Raw genomic sequence first — 27,056 nt, 5'->3', positions numbered from 1 at the left:
CTGGATTGGTGGCAGATTTATGAAAGGCAAAAGGAGGAACTTCTTCACACAGTGTGTAATTAGCCCATGAAGTTCACTGCCACAAGATACGAGCATGGCCACTTGCTAGGATGGACTGAAAGGAGTTGGGAAGTTCACGGAGGGGAGGTCTATCCATGGCTACTAGTCAAGATGGCTGTGTGCTACCTCAAGGTTCAAGCAGCTGTTGCATCTGCAGAAGAGCAATGGTGGGAAAGAAGCCTGCCTTTCAGTCCTGCTGATGGGCTTCCCAGAGGCAGGTGGGAAACAGGATGCTGAACTAGATGGACTTTGGGCCTCATCCACCAGGGCTTTTCTTAAGTTCCTTTCCTAGATCTCACAAAAGCTCCAATCTGATCAAGGCGCCAACTTCCTCCTTTTGTTCCTACCAAGATCTACGTTGCTTTTCACTCAGCACACTGAGCAGAAACATTAAAATAATGTGGAGACTTGATCTCCAAATGGCTACAGTTTTCACCTCAAACACAAGGCAATGAGAGACATATAGCTGATCAGACACTTCCAGAGAAGAATCAGTGTGCTTCTAATTTAATTTCAAAATTCAAAAGTACTAAACAGGAACTGATGGCCAGCTTAGGTACTGCCAGATACTACAGTATTTATCTCATTTATGCAACATGTGATTGTTAGAACTCAGTATTCTCAAAATGCAATAATGTCTTTTGAAAGGATTTGAGGATCTCTCTATCAATGGTTATTAGTAGAGGGTTTGGGTTTTTTTTTTGTTAAAAACATATGAAAACACGAAACAATGCATTTTGCATTATTTTAAACACAAATAAAAACACAAAACACTGCATTTTGGTGTTTAAGATATTTTCCAGAAATTAAAATAGATTACTTTTCCAGTTAGAAACAATACTGTGGCTGCATCTGCTGACAACAGATCAACTACCAAGTACACTTTTAAAGTGTTTAAAATAAAAATGAGAACTTGGAATAAAAACACATACTGCTGCTTTCTGCCTTTCAAATCACAAAACCTGCGAAAAAATAAAACCATTTTTAGACACCTGTAGTTATTAGCCATGAAAGCTAAATGGCCAGGGTAGTGAGCCTCATACCCCAAACATTGGAGAAAAGGGAATGGCTGCCTTCCTCACACTCTGCAAGACGTTCCAAGCTACTGTTAGAACACAAGGTGCAGAACAAGATGGAACTTATTTTGTTTTGTATGCCACCTTTTTTCATAGTTGCAGCCAAGTGGCTCACAAAACAATGAATGCAGAATACACAATAAAAAAAACAGAAAAAAATGAAACAGAAAGGGCAAAGTTGAAACAGAAGCATAGCAAAACTCTCTCCCACACAGATCACTTCAGTTCAAAGATCTTGTGAGACCACCATGTTTTTGCAAGATGTCTGAAGACTTAGAGAGAGCCAGGCAGGCCTCGGGGGGGGGGGGGGAGTTCCTGGGTCTGAGTGCTACAGAGGAGAAACTCAGGTGCATCCCAGCCACCCCTCAGCAGGCACAGGTATGCAAAAAAAAAGGCCTTGGGAAGATCTTCATGGAAAGGCTACATCACATGGAAGCAGGCAATCCTTTTGAACTTCTCAGCCTGGATCCAGAAAGGTAAATCCTATAAAGTTATACATGCGTATTTACTCAGAGCTATTTTTCCCCAACAATTTCTATTTAATCCTTCTTCTCCTTTTAATAAGCAATAAGAGAAAAGGCCTTCTACACAGAACCTTATCTTGTTCTGACTTTGTATTGTACCAAGAATACAGCCTGGTGTACCTCTTCATAAACAATTCCCCCCGCCCATGGTTATCATTTAATATCTGTGCACAACAGCTAGTTCATTTCTTCTGAACATCACCTCTTTGCCACAGTTCACTGATTGACTCCCTGGGCTCTTTTCTTTTTTTGGAAAAAACCAGGGGGATTGGCCAGGTTTTCCTAAGGGGAAGGATGCGAAGGCGAAACAGCCAATTTACCTCTCTCTAAGATTTAAGATATCCTCTGCCAGAAAGGGGAAAAAAATACTCAATAGCTAAATTAAGAACCACCTGTGACGCTGGTAACTGTCCAGTAGCAATGGCAGGAGTACAATCAACCAACCTGCTATAGAAGAAGGATTAGGAAGCATAAGAATTTCACCTACTGACAGGAGGCAATTTACCAAGGCACCACTTCAAAAAAGGAAACAAGGGATACACAATATCTATGAAAATCCACACAGTGACAAAACCACAACAGAATGGAATCCCTAACTCCAGCCAAGACAGACACACAGAGCTGCAATTACTCAGCTTGCAGGTGGTTGCAACAGAACAGCCCAGGACTTCTATAGAGACATTTCAAGGAAGACCGCACCTGTGGCAGTGCCCCGTGTGCTGGAGTTTTCCCAAAGGCCGCCGAGCTCTCCTCCAGGTGAATGCCAGAGATAAAGGCGGAGTCCCAGTTCCAATACAACTGTTTGCACATCCCAACAGCCCCAACTCCCATCAAAACAGATCACAGTTCCCACACCGGCTGCCCACTGCCCTGGACCGCTCCCTTCTTGCAGATTCAGCCTCTCCCCAGCAACTCAACCAGTCAATCTTGCACCTTTGCGCAGTGCATTCCCACTTGCTCAGGTGGAGCCCTTCGCTCTACCTGGCTACCAGCTGCGTCAGCAACTCAGCTGAGTTTAACCCAATCCCTGCCAAACAAACCAATTAAACGAAGTCATAGCAAAGATAGTTACTTGGCATCAAATGCTAAAGCATGAGCTTACTGGGAGCTGCTTCAAAGCCCCAGAGCAAGTGGCTCTATAGTTTTCCACTTTCCTTTGGACACTAAACAGTATTAGATGGTTGAAGTCATCCTAAATACATCAGAAAGTTATCTTCTGCTGGTTAAAAAACTCTCCACCCTGCAGCTGTCGGACCTTTGAGCCTGTCACAGAAATACCACAAATATTTCTACCTAAGTGTTAGCCCTGCAGTTTTTCCTCTTTTCAGTCTTCCAGACAAAGGGTCACAGGTCCTGCAAACAGCCTATAACCCTCCCTCACAGCTTCGAGAGAGGGCTCCTCCAAACTGCACCGATACAGCCAATTCAAGAAGCAGCAGCCAACAGATTCACAGACAAACATGGAACATCCTATAGACTGCCATGTTTCTGCATTGAGCTGCAGAATTTCATCGAATGACAAAGCAGTGAGCTCTGCTCATGAATCTCAAGGAAGACCCCACAGAATTGAGCATGGTGGGGGGGGGGGGTAAGAAATGCACAGTAAACCTGGAACCAGAGAAAATTACAAACTCCGTAACAATTTCAAAACAAACAAAACCAGTTTATTTCCTTACCATGGAAGCCTTGCTAGAATGGAGATTCCTTAGAACACAATCCTAACCAGGTCTACTCAGAAGTAAGTCCTATTTTGTTCAATGGGGCTTACTCTCAGGAAAGTGTGGTTAGGATTGCAGCCTCAGTCATCATCATTCACCCCCACCCCACCTCTTAAGGCTTTCTCACAACTGCCTCTCTTGAATCAGTGTCACTCCCCATTACCTCCTCTATTAGAAACCCCTGATGCTCAAAGAATCTGGTGTAAGACCGTTTGCCTAAGTTCTCCCTAGCACAACTGCAGTAAGTGCCCTGGGACTTGCGCACCCCGTAATACACCATAGTAACTGCAACATTTCCATCCCTGCTGTGATCTTTTGCATGCAAGTTCCATTCAGTTTACCTGCAATGCTTGTTCCTGAATGTCTCTGAACAACTCCATATCTTTCTCTGTCATGACATCTGGGCCTCCTAGAACCCATTCTTCATTTTCCTGTTTTCCATCCCAGCCATCTTGATTGTCTGAAAACAATACAAAGAACACTGTTGGAATTTGCTTATGAATGATCCAGAAACTGGACAGCATGTAAAGCAAAGAAATTGGGGAGGGGGTCTGAGATAAATATGAATAAATAATCTTCTGAACAAGGGGGAAGTCAGAGTTTTTGTGGGACAGGGGGTTCTGAGTACAGAACTATTAAGATAAAATGTACTAAACAAATGCTCTCATACACTTACCCAACTAGTGCCCTATTCACCTTACAGTATACAGTGGGCCCTCCTTATCCATGGGTTCGACATCCACAGATTAGAATATTCACAGACACTGAGCCCATGGCTGGAGGGCCTCAGAAGGCCTCCCAGTTTGCACCAGCAACTTTTGGTTGCATCCAGAGGTGTTCTGAGGCACAGGGAGGCCATGTGCAATCTCTGGAGGGCCGGATATGGCCTCAGATAAGCAACTGTGATAAGCAACTCCCCCGCAGATTTCATTTTCCACAGAATTCGGTATCCATGGGAGGTCCTGGAACAGTTCCCTAGCAGATACCGAAGGCCCACTGTACTCTACCCACACTAACCTTAGCTTTAGCAAAAGGGATTACATCCTAGACCATGGAAGCACCTGAGCTCGGAGGCCTAACTCCTATACTGCATCCACCACAATTCCTTTCAACAGCAGAATACTGCACCTTTGGAAAATGGCCTCTTATCTACAGAGGCTCCAATGGTTCCAGTTAGAACCAAGACAAGGTTGAAAATTGCTTCTTGAGGTACTACTGTCTGAATGATGTAATAAATTGCAGAGTAAACCCAGGCAAATCAATAGCTCTGTTCCAGTGCTCCAAATATAAAAGTCAATTGTTCGCAATTATTTTTTAAACTGCTAATCAAAAATAAAGCAGAGGACTCTTTAGAACCTATTATCAAAACTGAAAGTGACTGAAATTCAAAGGGAACAGGAGAGTGAATACCATCCACAGTGTCAGCTCACCTGCAGGCCAGTCTGAAGTGCTCGATTTCCTATCATTCTTTCTCCTGATTCTATATTGCTGAGAGTAGTCCACCACTTCTCCACGAGCTTTACGCCCATCAGGAGAGGGGGTGAAGAATTTGGTAAGGCCATCAATGAGCCCTTTGGTTTTCTTGTTGAATTTCAAGGTGGTGCTGGCATCTCTGCAGAATTCCAGGCCATCAATTCGCTCCAGGTAACTCCCTTCCGAAGAGCAAGTTGACTGGTTGGATAGGGGAGTCTTGCGCTTCCGGCCTCGACCAGGTCCCGTCTGAACTTTACTGAAGGGGGCTTTTGATCTGAACAAATAATGGGGGGGGGGGGGATGAAGATTTGTTTATGCTTAGGTACAGGTTAACTCAACAGGTAAGGCAGGCTAAAGACCCAACCAAAAGGCAACATGGTTCCCCTTTACATCTTATATTGAAGTTCTCCCTCCAAATTAAAATCCACTTCCTATTTGTATTGGCAACCTTCAGTCTCAAAAGACTATGGTATTTTGAAAGGTGGTTCTGGCACAGCGTCTAGTGTGGCTGAAAAGGCCAATCCGGGAGTGAAAACTACACTTCCTAACTACAAGTGTATAAACTTTTAATTTGTTACCGTTCATGTAAGAGCCCAATTCTATGCATGTCTACTCAGAAGTAAGTTCCATTATAATCAGTGAGGCTTACTCCCAGGTAAGCATGGATAGGATTGCAATCTAAGTCTTCTATACTTTGTTACCCAAACTGTGACCTGAGTTTGACCCAAGTACTTTTTCTTATAATGCAGTCGTTTTTTGCAATGTTTTTATACATGGTTGTATTTTTTTTTACTTAAAAAGAAAACATATCATCCTTTAACTTGTTTTTAGAAAAATAAAAATTAACATATATCAGTGTTTCCCAAACCATGAGTCACAACCCGCTGCAATCTGATTGTTGGTACTCATGAAATTGACAAGATGACAGCTGAGAAAATATATTGCACTCTATGGAAAGTGAAACTGGGCCACAGGTGTGATTATTTGCAAGCAGGTGAAATGTGCCTCAGTCCACTTCCAAGGGTAGGCAAAGGGGAACACAAGGCCATGAGAATGGTTCCGACCTGATGGACATGGAGCTCAAACGCTCCAGAAGGAACCCCATCCCCACAGTAAAAAGAATTAAAACCAAGGCTTGAGCAGCTGGTAAATGAAATTTTTTTAGGGCACAATCCTAACCCCTTATGTCAGTGCTTTCCAGCACTGACATAAGGGCAATGCAGCTCTGAGGTAAGGGAACAAACATTCCCTTGTTTTGGAGGCCTCTGTGAGTGACACCCAACTGCAGGTTGCAGTACATGTCCCATTGGCACAGCTATGCCAGGATTGCGCCCTTAGTCTCCTAACTTAGTCACCTTTAGTTTAGGTGGGTCCTGAAACTGTTTTAAAAAGTTAGTTCCTGTGCTAAATAGTTTGGGAACCACTGACATGTATGTTAAAAAGGAAAGAAAAGCAGCTAGACAGGGCATTAACTAAGCATACAATCAACCAGTTGTTTGGGTATCCAGCAATTTAACGTTTTTCTTGCACACTTGAAAGTTTCAATCCCACTGAATTTGATGGGGCCTACTTCCAAGACATGCAATTCTAGACATGCATAGGATTGCAATGTAAAATATTTAGAAAGTACTGGTCTACATCAAAACCTCTCAATTCTACCTCTGAGTGACAGCTGGGTCACCTACAGCATCCTTCCTTTTCCTTCCTCCCCCTGCCCTTTTGCTTACCTTTTCACTCGAAGAAGAGTGACTCAAAAGCTTGTTGTGTGATCCTGTGTTACTTTGGGGTTGGTGCTAATAAAAGTATTCCTTAACTTTAAGATAATGAGTGGATCTCATTAGTTTTTTGGAAACTACACACCTATTTACAACTTCAAATGCAAGAACTCAATCTCTTCTGGTTCACAGGAGCATAGTCTTGGAATTGACAAATATCATATCCTTTCACCAAATAGCTTTCCAGTTCTTTTTGGCATGGCGCTCCAGAGTGAAACTGACAAGCACCTAGCTATTCAAAAGGCAAAACTAACATGGATTGTGCACATATTTAGGTCCAAAATATGGAAAGCAACAATCCAAGCAGGGCTTGGATTTCAAGGATGCAGAGAGAATCTTGAGACCGTGCAGCTATGGCAGAGCAACAGGTGTTTTTTTCCAGTGGCAGCAGTACATCAGTCAGTGAACTCTGTTCTGCCAGTCAAAGCGGAGAGAGACTAGGAAGGCCTGAGGGGCAGGAGACATACCCAGCTACAGTTTCAAAGCTGTCAAAGAAAAACTGAATGTTCAGGCTTTTATCCAAGTTACTTCCACTCACATTAAATAGCAGTTCTTCTCCCCTTTAATCAGGCACTGGATTGCTCGAAATCCACAAGAAAAAACCCGCCACTAATCTTCTGCCTGCCTATACTGAGTGGTCAGAGTTCTTTCACAAGTAATTCGCTTGTGTTGTTTTTTTTTTTAATTTTATGTTCTTGAAAGTCCAAGTATTAAAGGACCCAAAAAATCTAAAACACAGAATACTGGCCTGGTGTATTCTTTAAGAGCGAAATCCAAGGAATAATTTGGACAGAACTGAATCCAAAACATGTTTACTGATACACAGTGCCAACAGATTCAGTAAGGAAGAACAGCTCCAATGCAAAACAGCACAGGTTCTTATTTACACCCACACACAGCTTTTGGACAACTTACGTTGCATTTTGGTTCTTTAATCGGTTTTTGGGACGTCCTATTGGGTTGGCATAGCGCCGCTTAATCTGTGCTGCCTTCTTATGTAGAAGCTTTCTTCCTTTTTTACGTGGCCGACATATCTGACATATCCACATGCCTGTAATGCAAAGAAATTCATCATATCAGTGGACTGACGCTAGCATGCTAGTTCCAAAGAACAGAAAACTATCCCCATAGCATGTATGCAGCCCTGGCCGAACATCCAAGGTACTTCACCGTAATCAGGAGGCCACAGATATTGTGCAAGCCTTACAAGTCAGGCTCTACTGGACACTGCCATCGTCCCTCTCCTCTCCCAGTTCTCTAGCAAGTGCAGAGGGTTTCAGAGAGAGGCAGGGATTTCCCACTTGTGATGCGGTCTGTAGAAGGTAAGAAACAGCAGGATTTGTGTTTATAATCAATCCAAATCTCAGTACAAATAAGGAAACATCTGCCTCTGACTTCAGCTCTGTCACTTGCACTGATCTGAGGAAAAGAAAGCAGGACACTCTGGTTTCTCCACAACACAAGCAAGAATCTGTCTGAGGGTAGCAAGTGTTCTCCCTGCTGGAGGGCCAGGGCACTTTACCAACCTGTGAAGCCTGTCAGTTATTCCTACAACTGCTCTGTAAGTTTATTAGAGGTGGGAGGGGGAATCCAATGCTAACTACCTCGTAAGTGTTCCTCCTAAGGTTAACAGGGAGTTCATGACAAAGATTAAACCCAGTCCTCCTACGTCACAGCGCATGTTCTTAGCTACAATATCACACAAACAGATAGTCACGTTTACTGGGTCATCAACTAGTGTTAGACAGCAACTGTTACCCTGCACATGCCCGATCTCGTCTGATCTCGGAAGCTAAGCAGGGTCAGGTCTGGTTAGTACTTGGATGGGAGACCGCCTAGGAATACCGGGTGCTGTAGGCTTCTACCATAGTCTTTCGAGACTGAAGGTTGTCAACCACCACTAGCGGTACAAGGATGCAAGGTTAGCAGCGATTCAGAATTCTTCAGGCACAGATGAAGCTTCAAAGGGAATGCCAATTACGTGAATGTTCTCCCTGCACCAACCTTCAACCCACGACCCCCACTTACCTTTTGGCATTCTTGTCAGAGGAGGGTCACAACACTCCATGTGAAAGCCCCGATCGCATGAGTCACAAAATAGCATGTTATCCTGCAGAGGAGAAATGTTTCCAGTTAATGTAAGCCAGGATGGTGTAATGGTTCAAGAGTTAGACCTGGAAGATCCAGGTTCAAATCCCCACTCAGTCATGAAGCTTCCTGTGTGACCTAGGGCCAGTCAGTCTCAGCTACCAAACAGGGTTGTTGCGAAGACAAAAGGAGGGAAGGTACACCACCCTGAGCTCCTCAGTGGAAGGGCAATATAAAAGTTTGAAACAAATTTTTTACAAATATGAAAACTTAGGGGGTTAATGCAACCAAGAATGGTTATTTCCTTTTATTCTCAAATGCCTTTAACTAGGACTCAAATCTAATGGGAAGAACTGGAAAAGAAAAAAAAGATGGTGACAGACATCAAACCAGCAAAGATGAGAGTAACACAGGCCCACAAAGGAAGGAGTTATATAAAGGTCACAAGCAGAACAAGGGAAAAAACGCGTCTTGCAAAGAAATCCTAACTTTTGACAGATCCTAAAGCAATTTCCTTACTGCTACAATATATTAAAACTTCATGCCCCCTTTACAGGAAATTAATTTAACTGATGAACTAATGGCACGAACAACACACGACTAAATAACTGTACAGTAGCTAAAAAGACAAGACCACATACTGCTACTGCTTAGATGGCAGTGGTGGCATAGCTGGAGGGGGGCGGAGCACTCAACCTGGCAGGGAGGGGGCAAGTGGCCCCTCCCTTCTGAGCCATTCCTGGCTGGGGCAAAACGGAGCTGTACAGAGGCTCCGAAGGGAGGGACCACTCACCCACATCCCTGCCAGGCTGAGTGCTCCGCCCCACTCCAGCTACGCCACCGGATGGCAGCAGCTTGTAACTTGACTGACTGGTGGGGAAAACCCAGGAAGTGAAAGGGCAGATCCCTTCCCACACATAGTGGCGCTATAATTGGCTGAGGCTGAAAGCAAACTGGTGTCCTGCCTGATCCGGAGGAAGGAAGAAAAATAAGAAATTAACACAATTGGAGGAGTTCATCCATTGCCCATCCCTTCTAAAGCCAGGCTGAGATTAGCTGAGGATAAAAGGGTCTTTGTAACTAGTAAAAGGGCACAGATGACAAGCTTTACTGTATGTAGGTTGTATGTGGCCCACAGGCTATCAGTTGTTCATGGTGTCATTAACTCACCTGGCCAGGGGCCAGGATACCTGCAGGAGCAGCTTCTCCCACACATACCTTTTCAGACACCAAGATCTAGTAGTGACAAAGTATTACTAATTGTCAACTATTGTAGCATTTGTAGCAATGGCCAAGACAACATTCTTAGTTATAATCCAGGGCAATGGAACCATCCCCTACAAAGAAATCCACCAGATTCAAAAGGCTGATTTGTTCTGAAGACTTTCATTTGGATTAGCTTTTAAGTGCTGGATACACCAATTAAGCTGTAATCCTAGGCATGTTTACCTGGGAGAGTGCTCTGTTCTGGACTTGCAAACTTGCTGCTGCTGTTTGAAACTGCTATGGCTTTTACTCATTTTTACCATTCTTATAACCTGCTTTGAGAATATTTTACTGAAAGGTGGGCTTAATTTCTTCTGACAAATGCTTCTGTAGCTATTACGTAATAAAAGGAATGGCGTACCGAATTAATGAGTGGGAGTGAATTCATTACATCTATAAAACCTGGGCCCAGGGGAAGTTGCTACAATCAGACAATTGATCATTGGTCATCCACCATACCCACACCCACCGCACCCCAAAGTACTCACTGCATTTTTGCCCTGGTCTCGACAGGAACTACATGTTTTGCATTCGATGCACTGCCACCTTAAGGCCTTCACACGAACTGTTAACTCTGGGGAGAACTTCAAGCAGGATGGATGACCTAAGCCAAAAAGGTGAAAACATTAGTGATACACAGCAGGAGCAGCCCAGGCTGGAGAGAAGCACAACGTATAGGTTCCAATACAATTCAGCCAATGTCTTAAATACCCCAGTCCTCTGTTAAAACAGTTTGACACGTGGCACCTGGATGTTAACTCACATGATGAATTTGAGAAAGAAAAGCTGGCTTCCTACTCCAAGCACTCAAAGCACCAGAGTAAAGAGAAACTTGATGTAACCTGTAAAAATACTGACATCAAGTTTTCCCAGGTCATTCAACTTTCTTCCAAGGCAACTCCTCCAAGTTTGGCAGCAAACGTCTAGAGAAGGAACAGGCTCTTGCACAAGAGCACCTTAAGACTGTACACAGATGCACACTAGTGTCTGCAGTGAACACAATCTTTTTGGTCCCACCATGCACTCTAGCCATATTGGTTTCACATTTATCTGGTGCCTCAAGTATCTGCCTCAAGAAACCCAGATATGGCCGTGGCAGTAGAATATCAGAACCAGAACTCAGCAATCTTTGTCACAGCCTCTGCCCTTGGCAGTAACTCAAAGGGGAGGGGAGTATTAAGGACAGAAGGACAAGCCCTGGATCCAGTCTCAGGCCTCAGCACCTGAGTCTGCCAGCCAAGAGACCCCAGAGCCAGTACCCACTGAGCTGGAGGCTCTTCCAAGTCCTTTGACAAGCAAGTCTTCCCACACCCAGAATATCACACTCCCCAGTTCTGCACATCAGTGTTGACAACAGTCCTGAAGGAACGCAATGGAGAGCCAGTGGAGGGTACAAGGATAGGGAGGCAGAGCTCAGGATGGCCAGCTTGTGCAGAGAGGTATTTTAAGACTTTATTCCTTTTTTTGGAGCAAGGTGCTTACTTGGGTTTACAGGACTTTGGAGAGCTCCAACTCCCCTGTTGACTTAACATTTGGAGAAAAGCACAAATACAGCAACAGCCAACTGAAGGGCCTAGGACAACTATTGTGGGCATCTCTTGGACATCATCCATGCCAAGTTGCACATCCTGATGCCTGAACCAACTTTGGCACTCCAGATTCAGACACTGCAGATACTCGCCTATAAGTCGACCTCACAGATAAGTCGAGGGCAGGTTTGGAGCCAAAATCATGGAATTTTCTATGACCCTCGGATAAGTCCTGTTTTCTGTTTTGTCTGATTTTACCTGAGGCCAGATCCTGAAAAATAACCTCCCAGTAATTGTTACCTAAGAACTATACAGTCCCCAATTTATTAAAAACATAGTAAGTATTAAAAACACAGTATACATACATAGAATATACAGTATGTATACTTAGCATAGCAAAAACTGTTTTTAGTACAGACACTAATTAATTACAAACTATGATCTATCTCAGATCAGGTGTCTCCAAACTTTTTGGAAGAAGGGCCACATCATTACAGATATTCTTCTTTGATAAAAACACATGGGAGTTAAAGAACTGGAAAGAACACCTCTTACCCAGGGAAGAACACTGCACAGTGGGGAGATTTAGCTGCACATGGGGTTTCATTTCATCAAGCAGGGAGTCAAATCCAGAAGGGGGGGAGAAAAGGCATGAAAGAAACTGGAAAGAACACCTCTTGCCCAGGGAAGATACTGCACAGTGGGGAGATTCAGTTGCATATGGGGTTTCATTTCATCAAGCAGGGAGTCAGATCGGGGGGGGGGGGGTGAAGGGGAGTGAAAAACTGGAAAGAACACTTCTTGCCCAGGGAAGACACTGCACAGAAGGGAGATTTAGATGCACATGGGGTTTCATTTAATCAAACAGGAAGTCAGATGGGGGGGTGGAAGGGGAGTGAAAGAAACTGGAAAGCAGCACCTGATTTACTCAGATGTAGACCCTCTTCAGGAAGAGGTGCAGCAGCACCTCCTGGGGCCTTGTGTGGGGTTTTGGGATTCCTGGCAGCCTTGCCTCCCGCCCAGCCGGTCCCCCCATTGCTCAAGGACCCGGGGGAGCTCTGGAGGAGGCAGGGCGGTGGGGGGGGAGACGACAGCCTGCTGGCCCAGCGCTCCCCCGCGCCCACTCGGAGCTGCTGCACATACTCACTTAAGTCCCGACGCCCGCGGAGGCAGGGAGCGGAGCAGGGGCGTGCTGGCTGCCGCCGCCGCCGTCACCAGACTGATGGAGGGCAGGGAGCAACCTGTGCTGCCTACTCCCAAGCGCACGGCTGCGTCTATGGTGGGCACAGAGGGAGGCACACTGCCCCCACCCAGGGAGCATCTCATGGGGAGCAGGCAGCGCAGGACGCTCCCTGCCCTCCATCGGTCTGGTGACGCCCCCGCGCTACTCCCTGCCTCCGCAGGCGGCAGGACTTAAGTGTGCGTACAGCAGCTGTGCGGGGGAGCGCCGGGCCAGCAGGCTGTCGTCCCCCCCACCGCCCTGCCTCCTCCAGGGCTCCTCCGGGTCCTTGCACAATGGGGGGACCTGACGGGAGGCGAGGCTGCCAGGAATCCCACAACCCCACGTAAGATCTCAAGAGGCACCGCTGCCCCTCCTTCCGCAGAGTCCCTCTCTGACCGAGGCAGGGTGCAGATGGCCCCCTCGCCCCCTCTGTCTGCCTGCGTGACTGCGCAGATAAGACGAGGGGGGGCAATTCTCCCATCATTTCCGGGCGCAAATTTATCGCCTTATAGGCGAGTATCTGCGGTGATTTTTAGAGATTAAGCATACGAAAAAGCAAATGTTTATCCTGGACTTCAACATGCGCCTCCTTTCTGAGAGGGGGATAGGAAACAGTGTAGGGCTACCTTTCGTACAAAATAAACATCCATTTCAGAACAGGTACCTAGAGGAGTGAATCTGACTAAATTTGAAGCTGGCTGCTCTCTAGGCTAATGAACTCAATCCTGGTTCAGAATTGTATGAAGGAGAAGGAGGAAACTACATGTAGGGATAGAAGTAGAAGGCTTCCCCTTTTTTGTGCAGGTATCTAGTCATCTATCAATGCAGCTTTAGAATGAGTGCCACTGAGGTGGAAGAGACGAGTTTTTCCCACATTTTCCAAAATGACTGCCCGGGCATTTCTGAAGATTTAGAGGCACAAAGTCTGCCTCTGGGTGGCTCCAAACAGATGAGCCCATATAATGTCCCCAACACACAGATGACCACTTACCGCTATTGCCACAGTCAGCACAAGAGATGAGCTCCTCGGGTTTCTTTTCTCGGTTTTGTTCTTTCGTACCAAGACAGAAACTGCAGATTGGGATTGGTTCAGCAACTGGCTGCAAGGGGAGAAAACAGACACAGGGTTTCAGTCGCATAGCAAAAGAATGCTGATTAAGATGCTACAGCCAGGAAAGGTAACTTGCACACATTAACTTTGCAAAGGGTTGGAGATATGGCTTGACAATTCACTTCTACCTCCCTGCCCCTACAAGCAGTGTACCAAGCTGTGCAACCACACAGCCAGAACTGGAGCCCCAGAACCATGACACTCCAGAGCTCGACACTGATGACAACAATACAGTCCCTGTAATTTTACAGGAAACATAGCCTACAAGCCCTCAACTCTGGTATTCATGGAGCCTGATGATGGAAGACAGCCTCAAGGGAAACCAACTTCAAGTGACTGCAGCCTATGTAAATTTGCTGAGGCTACTAGCAGAAAAACGCAGTGGTGGTTCCATGGTACCAAAAAAAACCTTGCCAAATAATAGTCCTGTCTCTTTCACTGACACAGGCAGGATTTGCCCTGAGAGGCCCTAGTCAGGAAAGACTTTATGGCCAAGGTTGCTGGCTGGAGAGGTTACTGACAAACGTAAGCTAGCAAGACAGAGGGAAGACAGCCAGCCCCTGCTCCACCACAGGGCACACTTGGAAAAGCCAATTTCTCTGCCCAACCTACATTTCAGGATTCTTTTAAAAATTCACCATCACAAATTTGACACCTGGAGTTCTTCAGAAGAAAAGTGGGGTGCAAACAGGATAAGAAATAAGTGCACTTGTAGCACATGCCTTCATTATGAAGTACTGACTCAGTGGGGACTGGCTGCAACAATTAGATTATTTGCTCCCCCAAAAATTGTGTGGAAAAGCCTAAAATGAGATGTTACAATATGCTATAATGCTTTCTTTTGTGGAAGGCACAGTACACCAAGGCTCTATACTGGGCCAGTGCCATTTAAGGCTCACAACTGGTGGGAGTCAAGAATGAACTAGGAGAAAGCCAAGTCTTCCAAACACCAAATCATGCAGGATGGCAACTGTGGCATTGATAGGAGGGTGTGGACTGCACCGGGTGACGTACTTGGGGGGTATATGTGTGACACTACTACTAGCCAAAATCGTGAACACTCTGTGTGTGTGTGTGTGTGTGTGTGTGTGTGTGTGTGTATAGAGAGAGAGAGATCTATATATAGAGATATCTCTATATATATGTGTGTGTGTGTGTGTGCCTATATATATGTCTATGAAAATATATATATGTCTATGAAACATATATATATGTATATATATATGTATATATGTCTATATGTCTATATATGTATGTGTGTGTGTGTGTGTGTGTGTGTGTGTGTGTGTGTGTGTGTGTGTGTGTGTATATATATATATATATATATATATATATATATATAAATTATCCATGTGTGTGCGCACACGCACACACGGATAATTTAATACAGAATGCAATGCAATAGACCATGTTGAAATATCTGTATTGTATAAAAAAATTATAGCCAAATAACCAGAAATTGAAAACACAACTGCCTTATGGAGCAAAAGTGGATTTCAATCAAAACTGACCAATGAGACTGTTTTTTCTAAGAACCGGTGAGGTTTTATGACACAGCAGGGAGCCAATAAGGTGTCAGCAAGAGTCAGCTCTCATTTTCATGTACTACAGCTAAAACTAAAATTCTGATTCAATTGTGTGTCATCAAGTTGGCCACTGGTTTTTTTTTGTTGGTTCTTGAGTGACCTGTACTGTTACATATTAAAATCAATCAATCAATCAATCAATTGGGGGGGGGGGTTATACCAGCCCTAGTGATGCCACTTCATTTAGGCTGTGCATGATACTGTAATTTATTCTGTATGGTCTGGAATAGTGGGAGGTCAATCACTGGGGTGATGCAATGAGCTCTTGCACCAGGTGACACTAACTCTAGTGATGCATATCCCAGGTGGTCTCTGTATTCCACCCTGTTCCCGTCTCAAAAAGCGGTCAAAGAAGGATGCCTCCAAGACAAGAAATGGGGCTAGGAGAGCATAGCACTCCCTAACCTTGCAGATTAGAGAGGTCATACAGAGACCTCCACTCACTTCATGAAGAGAAAGGGTGCCTGCCAGGCTGAAAATAGAATCCCCCCCCCACACACACACACGTGCTGCTTTTAGCCAGATTCCCACACTGACTTACAAGCAGCGCACAAAGGCCTCGCTATCTTACACTACAACAAAACGCAAACACAAAGCGTTGCTTCTTAATTGGCAGATGCGCCTCTCAACATAAAATAAGAAGTGATGCTCACCAGGTTAAGCAGTAACAACATACTGGCTATGGGGGGCAGGTGGGCACAGGTAGTTTACTCATAGTTTGGGAGTCACCAGTTGGCCATCCCTGCTCTGTTATAAATCAGAAACAACAGCAAAACTTTACATCAGATGTCAACCAGAACACTTGGTCATTAGTCATGCATATGCTATTTCAATGTAAGTAGATGAATCATGGACTCACTCAGAACAGATCACACCATTGACATGGACAATGCAGGCTGTTCAGCTAGAGACTATGGCATGTATGCCACAAGAAGCCAGCATCCTCAAGTTATCCCACAGCAGAGGATGGAGCAACCCCCATTCTCATTTCACTCTCCTCCTAATGCCCAAGTTGATTCTATGTAAAACCACCACCACCACCAGATTTCAGCCCAACAACTCACACAAATCAAGCCCAGGAGATTCAGAGCAATTCTGCAAGTTACCTAATTAACAGTGTTAACAGCACCAGCTTCAGGCCTCACACCATTCACCCGGGCAGATAAAAACAGTCTCCAAGTGAAGTTTTACAGAAGGCGATTCTCACTTTTACCAAATTAATAACATGAACTTGTTGGACAAGCAAATTAGTAGAAAAAAATTATATGGGGCAGTAACTTTGCGAACTTGTTTGCAAGACTAGTCTACCATAACAATTAATCTAAACCCTCATGCCTCTTGGTCAATCTGTACCCTTCCATTAACTAGCTTAGTAGAACCTCCTCATTGCCCAACTATGAGGAGAGTCTGACAGAGTTCACATGATTTCTAGGAACAGGGAAATCAACCAGATAAAAGGGTTCCAATGCACCCCTCAGCACATTTTAAAATTCACAGGGAGGGGACTCCAGACAATGACCCCACTGACACCCCACTAAGATTTGAGCTACACAGACATTAGCAATGGTAGCCACAGCAATGGACACAAATTCTGCTTTCTGGATCACTCAGGAAATCCAGGGAGAGAAAGTCAAGGGAGAGCTCATGCCTTGTCTCTCAACTGTCCACACTTTTCACATTTGGAGGCTCACTAGCCAGAGGAAGCAAACACATTAAAGGAAAAGAAAACACTCCAAAGAGCAACCAGGCAAGGATCACACACAGTATCGGGTAAGAAAAACATTTTTCACAGCTTGAAGTTTTCCTCCAGCAATCATCCCTAAGGGAGTCACTGAACAATAAACTGACAGCTTTACAAGTCCAATCAATGCCAGTATGTTTAGAATGAAAGCATATTGAATGTTACTAGGATGCGATAAGGATACATGTAATTACACTGAATAGGCGTGGAAGCCTGGGGAGAGTAATCTTTTGAATCAAGCATTATAGCATGGGAGGAAAGATCTCCCCGCTGGAGTAAGAAATCAGCAAAGAAATCCAGGGAAATGTGGCAGGGGGATGTACACATCTGAAGACCTGAAAAAAACAAAGGGAGGGGAGCACAGGAGGTAGAGAGCTCCACTTTTGACTGCAGAGTTTTGGCAGACACTCAACTCTCTGTTTTTCTTGCAAGCACATCTATCTATGTAATGTCACCAAGGCGGAGGGGAGGGGAAGGGAAGAGCCTGAGAGAAAGAGAACGACTGTGTTTTAAAAGCTGCCAGTTTCTCAGCACACGCTGTTACTATACAAAGGATGTCTGGGAAGCCAACTTGCTTGACAGACTCAAAGACTAAACAGCTCCCACAGAGAAATACAGAGCAGAGAAGAGCCTATGGAAAGGCAGACCTTGGCACAAAACAGCACAAACGCAGTTGTACAACCAGCCATTCTGTTCTGTAGGCACAGGGGTTCATTTCCTCCCATTCTGCAGTTACAAGTTCATAAGCAAAGACTGAAAGGACAAAACCTGGTTTGAGAAAGGAGGACCCCACATTACCCAAGTTATTTAGCTGCTTCAGTGTCTAGCCCCTCCTTCCAAATAGCTTGGAGCAAACAACAATTTGAGGTGGGACAAGCAATAAAAGCAGAACATCCAAAAAAAATTTTTTAACAGCACTCTGAAAATTGACTTGGCTGAAAATGGGAAGCCAATTGCCAAACACGTAGCTACTGTTAAAGCAAACTAGTAAAGGTGGATATAATTTTTCACCTACGGGGGGGGGGTTGCCTTGTGAGGAACACTGGACTGATTTGAACACTGATTTGTTCATCATGCCAACTCTGATAAAAATAGGCACAGCAAGAGGAAGAGTTGTGGACTGAAAATGACATAACCACCAGCTGAGAATTCACAAACAAAAGGTGCCCCTTGATCCCCCTCAGGCAACTGCAGGAGACAGTGCAACAGGACTGATACACTAGGGGAGGGACACAACAATACCCCCCATCATATCAACAAAGCAATCTGGAGACAACATGTGACCTGGTGGGATCACATCATTTTCAACAAAAGTGGCTAGGTTCACATTGTCAACATGAAACATTTTCAAGGCTGTGATCCCTGTTCTGATATATAACTGCAGGTCGTGGGGGGGGGGGTGTTAGGAAGAGAAGATTGGCAGACAAAACCATTTAGCTGGGTTTTTCCAGGGAGGGGGAAATACTGTGAGTAGGTCAAATAAAATGGCAAGACCAAGGAAATAGGGAGACCGCTCAAGTTCCTTAGAGGGGACAATGCCACAACTGAAACTGACATTATAGTTTGGGGGTGGGTAGGGAAACATCACAAACTGATCCCACTCAGAAACTCAGTAAGCACTTGGGTGCAGTTGACTAACTTCAGAACCAACATACATCCTCAAGGTATCATGGAGCCAGACATGCTCTGGCAGGGCCAACTCCTTGACCAACTGTACCCTTGGTACAGAATCCTATTAACATGCACAGATTTTAAGAACAGAACCTTGTATCATCTCCTGCTGCAGGCTACATAAAATTCTACTTCGTTCAAGCATAAAGCCCCTTGCTTCAGAACCAGCTCAGAAGCTCCCACCTAGGAAGATGCATAGTCACAATTCAAAATGCACTAAATAGAATTCAACTGTGCTCAAGAAGTTGATAAATAAATCATTGCACGCACAAGGTTCAAGTGTTTGCCCTTTATTTCTAGTCTGAATCAGATCACCTTCAACACAAATGTTTGTACCCCTGGTGTTAACAAGGCCCCCATTCCACTCTAAAAATGGTACTTCTAAAGAAGGACCATTGCATAAATCCTTAGCTGAAGGGCACAGACTTGAGCGCACTGACGTCATGATAACTTCAGAACTCTGCAACCCCACAGCATGGAAAGAATACCTTAGGCCAACTCAGGGGCCCTCAGCTTTTTGCCTCAATTACCAATTTGAGAAAGCACTGAGCACAGGCAGGAGGGATAGCTCTCGACCACTGAAAGGAACAAGTTGGGGCTTGTCTCTGCTTATTACAAATGCCAGATCACCTGGTTTCTCAGTACATCATCTTTTTAAAAATTTATTTAAATGCTTTATGTCCCACCTTTCCCTCTGAACAAACAGAGTGCCCAAGGCAGCGTACAATAAGGAGAAAAATCAGTAAGATGCCAAAATAGGAATACAGAATGCAATTACTGTTAAAAAAATCATGTTATTATGTTTAACACAAAATACCAAACACAATCACAAAACTCAAAAGCAACTAACTGAGAAGGGAAGACCAGGGGAAATGGAAAATCTTCAGCCTTTATCAGAAAGCTAACAGGGGAGGGCAGTTCTTAGTCCCACTGGGGAGGAGCTCCATAATAAAAGCACTGCCACAGTGAAGGCCCCACTCCCCACTTTTGTCAATCTGGCCTCGGCCAGTGACTGCATGCACAGCAGAGGCCCCTCTGCTGACCTTCGGGAACAATCTGTTCATATGGGAGAAGGCAGTTCCCAAATATCTAAATATCCAAAAATCTATGGCCTCTCATCTCCACTATCACTATGCATTCAAGGTGGGAGTATCAGGCTGAGATAACTCATGCTAACAGCCTAAGAAAGAGTTCACACAGAAACAAAGAACTCAATGGTTCAATCTTTGCACTAAAGCAAAAAAGCACACTGGACACAGCCTTTGCTTGAAAGTCTCCAGGGTCTTAACAGGGCAACACAAGGCTCTTCATGACAAGTCTACCTCCCTGAGTAAACCAAATCCACTGCTTCTGTCCTTACTCCTCCTGGATCAGGAAAGCCAACTCATCTTTCTGACCTTTTAAATATTTAAAGATATAAGGTGAAGGTTCCCCCCGCATTAAGCCTAGTTGTGTCTGACTCTAGGAGTGGTGCTCATCTCCGTTTCTAAGCCAAAGAGCCCCGTTTGTCCATAGACAGTTTCCATGGTCACGTGGCTGGCATGACTAGATGCCTAAGCGCATGTTTCCTTCCCACCGAGGGGGTACCTATTTATCTACTTGAATTTACATGCTTTCGAACTGCTAGGCTGGCAGGAGCTGGGACAAGCAATGGAAGCTCACCCCATTGCGCAGATTTGAAATGCCAACATTGCAGTCAACAGGCTTGTTTGCTCATCAGTTAACCCACCACACCACCATGTTTCTAAATATTTAGAAACTGTCAATTTCTCTTTCTTCAACCCACACTTTTTTCATTTAAGGCAAGAAAGGGGCCTTAACCTACAGGCACACTGGTCACATTCAAGCTTCTTCACAGCTTGCATTTGAAGAAAAAAGTCTAGGCTTTTCCGTTGCATAGAGCAACACATTTAAACATGTGATAAGAACATCTGATGCTGTCCTTGGCGTGTAGTAAGCCCTTCTCGGCTTTAAGTTTTTAAAATGGTTTTCAGCTTTTCCTTCCAGACCCCTTTCACCATCTGTGTTGAATGCCTTCCAATCAGCCATCAACCTTCTTGAACTGTGGTGTCCAGAACAGAAGTACATTTAATGAGTTTATCCAGTGCGGAACAGAGCATTACTATTACTACATTATTACTACATTATCTGCCACAAAAATTGTATTCCAGTGAGGAGGACAAACGAAACAAACCTGTCAGCTATGTTGTCCATTCCAAGACCCTTAATTTCAGACCTGCACCTGTTTTCTCCTTCTTATGCACAAGTATACAGGTCTAAACTTAATATCAAACTTTCAACTGCCAGGGTCGCATCACTCATTCTCATGGTGGGCTGGAGTAGGTTAATTACAAGAAGTAGTGAGACTTTTGTACATTACTAAGAAAATAAGAGAAAAATATTTACAGTGGCAGGATTGCTTGCCACCTCTTCCCCCCCCCCCCCCCCGCTCTCAGCAACCCAGCCCAGCAATCACTTCATCCAGAATAAGGTCTGCAGTGGCAGGAGGGGGGGAGGAGTTGCATGTAATTACCGAGCTACTGGGCTGAGTGGGACAAGATACAATCCAGAAGTCTTAGTCTATGCCCCCCTACTTAATAGTTGTCTCCTTAAGAGCACAGACACTGCCCTCCAAACAGCTGGTGCATCTGCTTCCCTATGCCTCCTTTCTAGCCATCACAGCACTGTTAATTAACACAAGCTGTATGCAGAAAAGCTTCTTTGGCAGGTGTATTCAGATATGCCACCTAAGCATGATGACTCAACAGCTGGGAAGCTGGTTTTGTGCTTTTCTGAGTTTCTTTAAAGCACAGCTCACCTGGTTAATAGTTCGCCTATTATAAATTATGTGAGAAATTCTTCAATCAATATTTTACTGGAGTCGGTCATGTCAAACATCATTAACAGTGGTGAAATGAATGGTCTTCCCTTTGTTTGTCTTTCAAAGCCAAATCACCACAAAGCATCGTAACTCTTGGCCTCCCCTTTTAGAACTACTTCCTAATTCTCTCGCAGGATCAGAAGCACATTGAAACCCAAATCATACAGCTGTGGCTTTGAGGGCTCTCAAGTTTCACACTCACAAGACTTTAGCAGTAGGAAGATAAATCATACATTGAGACCAGTGATAAAGGGTCAGATATGGAAGGGGGTTCTCTTGTAACACAGACTCTTTTGGATTTATCCTTCCACAAGACTGGGGATTTTGCAAGGCCAGCTCAGACACTAATTACATTACAAACGGAATGCTGAGAACTTGCTGCTGTTCTCCGTGTCATATTCCCTGACCGGATCTTCCTGGTAGTTTTTTTTTTTCAAAGATTCAAGAGAACTGTCATCCTGACATGGTCATTTTGGTGGAGCATCTCCTGTCCTTAGTCCTCCATTCACTGTCCACAGAAGCACCATGGATTTGTTCTCGCTCAGAAAACCAGTTCTGGAAAACTGTCAATTAGAGATCTCAGAGACTGGCTTCCTCTCCAACACCAAAAGAATTCTACACAAAATTAATGATTTAGACCAAGGGTCTCCAAACCCAGGCCTGGGGGCCAGATGCAGCCCGTGGCAAGCCTCTATCCGGCCCACAGCCAGCCTCTTGTTCCCTGAAAGCCTCTGGCCCACTTGGCCGAATGTGACAGTGACTATGCTCTGGTTGTGTCTGGATGGTGTTCTAAGGGCCAGATTTATTCACTCATCTTAGTTCTATATCTTATTTATATAAATTTTATATTTACATTTTTTTTCCAGCCCTCAACACCGTGCCAGGTATTTGATGTGGCCCTCTGGCCAAAAAGTTTGGAGACCCCTGATTTAGACTCCCAAGAAAATGGCAACTGAATGCAAAGAAAGGGTTAGAAATGTTGCAGCCTCTCATGTTCATGCTCACAGGTGACTTCCTGATTCAGCCAGAAGACTGGAACCATCAGGGATATTAAACTCTCCTAACATCTAGAATGTCTATGGGCTTGGCTCAGAGTTCTCCACTTGTAATTCACATCTTGACAAAGATGAATTTTCGGCATAGTCAAATATCCCTTTCTCTGGACAATGAAAACATATTCTGGGCAACTATTGAGGGTGGGTGGGGAAGAAAAATTTTTTCCCTAATAATGAGCATTATTATGACTAGTGACTTTGGCTCTGCCCACAGACTCATTCCCACATGAGCCAAGTAACAAGCTCCTTTCACCTTGTCTTCCCAGAATAGATAGCAACCATTGTTTTGGCAGAGTTCTCCTCTCAACCATACACTCCCATTTGCTTGTGCCTTGGTTTGCACACAGGCGTAACTGTGGTGCACGAGGAGAGAACTCAGGCAAAGCCTTTGTTGCTGTTTGCACGGGGGGGGGGAGTATATTCTGCCTATGACTTCGCTTAGAAGAAAGCCATGGTGGACAGTGCTTGTATAGGGATTTTGCTGATGGGAAGCTCCTGGAGTCACTTTAGATGCCCAGCTGCCTGTTCCTGGTTGGCCATGTAAGGCATGAAGCACTGAAAAAGTTTCACCTTGCAGCTCACACCTTGCAGAGGACTAGCATGCAGAAGCTGGACTTAGAAAATTAACAGCTATGCTGCAGAGATTTGTACACATTTCTAATCTGCATGTATTGGGAAATGAATGATTGCCACTGGGTCCTCAAGGGCACCTGTCCTTTCCAAAGGGTGCGCTGCTGAATGACCATGAGGTGAACTTCCACACAATACAACTGGAAGGGCCTGAGTGTCTCTCACACACACCCTGACTGTTTACAGCCTTCAACGTAAGTTCAATAGGGTGCATCCACTGAGGGCCAGAACATTCCTTGAAATAGTCAGGTGGGTCCAACAACAGTTTTCAGAGTTCACACTGGACAGAATACAGACAGATGTTCTTAACATTTACTAGCTTTCCCAGGGCCAAATAAGAATAGGAAAACATTACTTAGTTCTACCAAATGCATTCATTATGGGTTCACTGAACACTTTCACCTAAAACAAAAAACAAGCGTTTCCAAAACAACTTTATGGCTGACAGTAACTGAGATTCAAGATTCCCTCTGGCAATGACAAAGCAGAAAACATTAGGCTTCTAAACTCAGGAGGAAAAACTGATCAGATAGATGTATAAAAAAACCTAAGTAGTAACAATACTGCAGAATTGGGGGAGGGGCTCAGTTCAGCAGAAGGACCTGATTTCTGTATGCAACATATGTGTTCTAGATTCAATCATTAAGTCTGCCAGAGACCTTGGAGAGCAGCTGCTCTAGGTCAGCCATTTTCAACCACTGTGCCATGGCACACTGGTGTGCCACGAATAGTCTGCAGGTGTGCCATGGGAATTTGGGGGAGGGTCATTTATTAGTAGGACCATTGGGGCATGTGAACCTCCCACCAACAGCATGGTGTGCCTTGTCAATTGTCAAAAAAAATGATGGTGTGCCTTGACAATTTTAGTACCTAAAAGGTTGAAAATCACTGCTCTAGGTGAATGGTTAATTCAAGACATTTTCACATAAGATTGTGTATCAGGAGCCTTAATATTTGAATACTGTATATATACTATTTGCAATTATGTAGACGGAAATTTGCAAGCATAACTGCTTGTGGGGTGCAAACAAGGAACATTTCCAGGCCTTCAGTGTGTGGATCCCAATTCCTCCAAACCCTCCATTTAGTCATCTGTGCAGTCCAGTGATGTCACCCCACAGTACCATAACCAGAACCTTTCTTTCCAGTGCAGACCCAACCTCACCCCATCTTCTTCCAGCAATATACTCACACCTAAACATGTTCCAATGGAAAGGTCACCGCAAACAGCAAACCAGGAACTCAGATAATGCCTTTTGCCCAAGCAAGTAGGAAGGCACCTCACAATCATAGAACATCTGCATCAATCCTTAAGACAAACTAGATAATTCAATAAACCTTTACTGGCATAGTGCAACAACCATACTATAAACACATAAACATCAAAAAATAAAAAAATAAAAAAAAAATAAAACCAAGGAATCAACCATATCCATTCCTCTCCGCCTAGCCATTATTTTCAAGAAACTTGTATCCCTCCCAAGTGTCCTGGTATCCTCCACCATAAGAATGGACTTATCTTATCCTGAACAGACCACCCACATATCTTTGCCAAATTCAGATCCAAATATAACAAACATAAATCATGATACAATGGGCAATACAGGATCATATGCACCAAGGTTTCAATTCCCCCTAGTTGATTGAGTAAAGATGGCTGCCAGCTAATAACCTCACAACAGAAGAGTGCTCTAATTTTCCTACCAGTCTATTAAATTGCCAGGACTTGTGTCCCTACAATTTTTCTATTTTTCTTTTTGACATGGACTCCTTATTGAGGTTCTGCTATTTTTACTGTTTTTCATAACCTTCAGACTGAGGATTGGAAATGATTGTCCTGGTAATACTGATCTGAACAAATTGGGAAGAAGAAGAAAAGACTGAGAGCTTCTGGCTGTGGCTCACTGACAAACTAGATCTCAAGTTCAACTTCACTCTACTTTTTCACTAGTCTCCTTCTGAATGGGAATAGAAAACAAAAAAGCAAATCCTTGTATACTCCTCCAATATCTCAAAGCATAAGCTCCCAAAAGACCCCATCTCCTGAACTCAGAAAAGTCGACTCCTATTACTTATCAAGTTCACCTACACAAGCAACAAACTGAAGAAGTCAAGACTTTTAAGTGAACACCACACTTCGCTACTACGGCTGCAACAGTACAAAGAAAGAATAGCAAAATGTGATGGAAAGTTGTAAATCACCCCACTGCCACACAGCTGTACAATCAAGTCAAAACTATCAATCCACACAAAGACAGAAATGAGCATCACAAAAGGCAGCCTCTAATGCTCCATGAATATAATCCAGGCATATATAAGACAAGAAAACCCAGAGGCTGCACAGATGGCAACCTTTACTAAAAGCAACCTGTTCAGACACTACCCCGGGCAGCGAGAGGTAGGGCCTTTTCAGTGGCGGCAGCACAGCCGTGGAATGCCCTTCTTTATGATTTAAGGTCTGCTCCCTCCTTAGAGATATTCTGACAGAGGTGAGACTATTTTCTTTGGATTAACATTTTAGGATTATTAGGAATAGGGCTGAATGGTTGGTGGCTCTTACTCTCCACTTACTGCTTCTTTTATGGAATATTTTATGTGATATTTTTATTAATGCTATTGGGCTGTTTTTATTTGTGCTTTTTTATTTAAGGAACAGTGTCTAGGCTGCTGCTTATAGATGTGAATGTTTTTTTGCTATGGGTGGGCTACGTGCTGGTGTGTTATAGCATTTATATTTTTCATTATTGGAGTAATAATTACTCCAAAAATTATTGGAGGTTATTGCAGTAATTGTATTGCATTTGTCATACTGTAGTTTTATTCATTTTTGTACATCTATTTACTGTGCTGTAATGCTAGCCACCCTGTGCACTTTTTGGAAAGACAGGAGAAACATCTTTTAAATAAATATAAATGCCAATTTATCCAACCAAGACTACTGAATTATTTCCTATGATGACTGTATCTCTGCTCCCTTTCTGCCAAATTCCCACTATGTTGAACAGTATCACTGCAGATAATTACACAAAATGTGAAGACCCATGCACACTGCTTAAGCTGCAGAATATGTGCGCATATTAAGCCAAGCTATTGCAAGGAGAATGTGACACAAGATCCCTGATTTTCAGAGAGGAAGTAGCTTGGTTATCTGCTCTGCCCCTGGTGCTAGACTCAGACATACCAATCTACTGTGTGTCCAATAACTGTTTTATAACAGTTGTTATTTATAACGCTAAAGCATTATAAATTTGGCATGATTTGGCAAATACGGGGGAGAGTGAGTCAATTGGCAGGACATATAGACTTCAACAGTCCCTATGGCTTTTCCCCCAAAATCTGAGCACTTGAGTTTGGGCATACAAGCCTGCTTTAGCACCAGAGGGAGGAAATTTGTACTTAAAGGTCACGCACCCCAACAGGACTACACCAGCACTGCAACACCAGTGCGAACCCTTCTGTTGACACAATGAGGTTCAGTTATCACAACCCTCTTGAGATAGGCTCTTCCACATCCACCAACAGTTTCCTGGAGAGAAAGTACTATGCAGAGGGATGCAAGACAGTAAATGGGACCAATTCACTTTGTAATACCTTACACACACTGTTTCTACTGGACTTCTGTCAACAAATACAAAGCATGCTTTTTTCCA

The 27,056-nt window shown here is 44.1% G+C and overlaps 1 protein-coding gene and 1 pseudogene across 1 annotated transcript in view; one reads left to right on the top strand and one right to left on the bottom strand.

The window, feature by feature from the left end:
* The window catches only part of KAT6A (lysine acetyltransferase 6A), a 75,196-nt gene that overhangs the window by 28,820 nt on the left and 19,320 nt on the right, over positions 1-27,056 (bottom strand). The window contains exons 3-8 of the mRNA XM_066639320.1: positions 13,723-13,831; positions 10,469-10,584; positions 8,655-8,736; positions 7,542-7,677; positions 4,809-5,125; positions 3,720-3,838 (exon numbers count right to left, since the gene is read on the bottom strand). Of these exons, the coding sequence (XP_066495417.1) occupies positions 3,720-3,838; positions 4,809-5,125; positions 7,542-7,677; positions 8,655-8,736; positions 10,469-10,584; positions 13,723-13,831 (879 nt within the window). The remainder of the gene's footprint in view (positions 1-3,719; positions 3,839-4,808; positions 5,126-7,541; positions 7,678-8,654; positions 8,737-10,468; positions 10,585-13,722; positions 13,832-27,056) is intronic.
* LOC136662641 (5S ribosomal RNA) lies at positions 8,370-8,486 on the top strand (annotated as a pseudogene).

This window comes from Tiliqua scincoides, chromosome 11 (genome assembly GCF_035046505.1).
Source record: "Tiliqua scincoides isolate rTilSci1 chromosome 11, rTilSci1.hap2, whole genome shotgun sequence".
Lineage (NCBI taxonomy): Eukaryota > Metazoa > Chordata > Lepidosauria > Squamata > Scincidae > Tiliqua > Tiliqua scincoides.
Note: the sequence above shows the minus strand (reverse complement) of the source record. Positions and strands in the feature narration are given on the sequence as shown.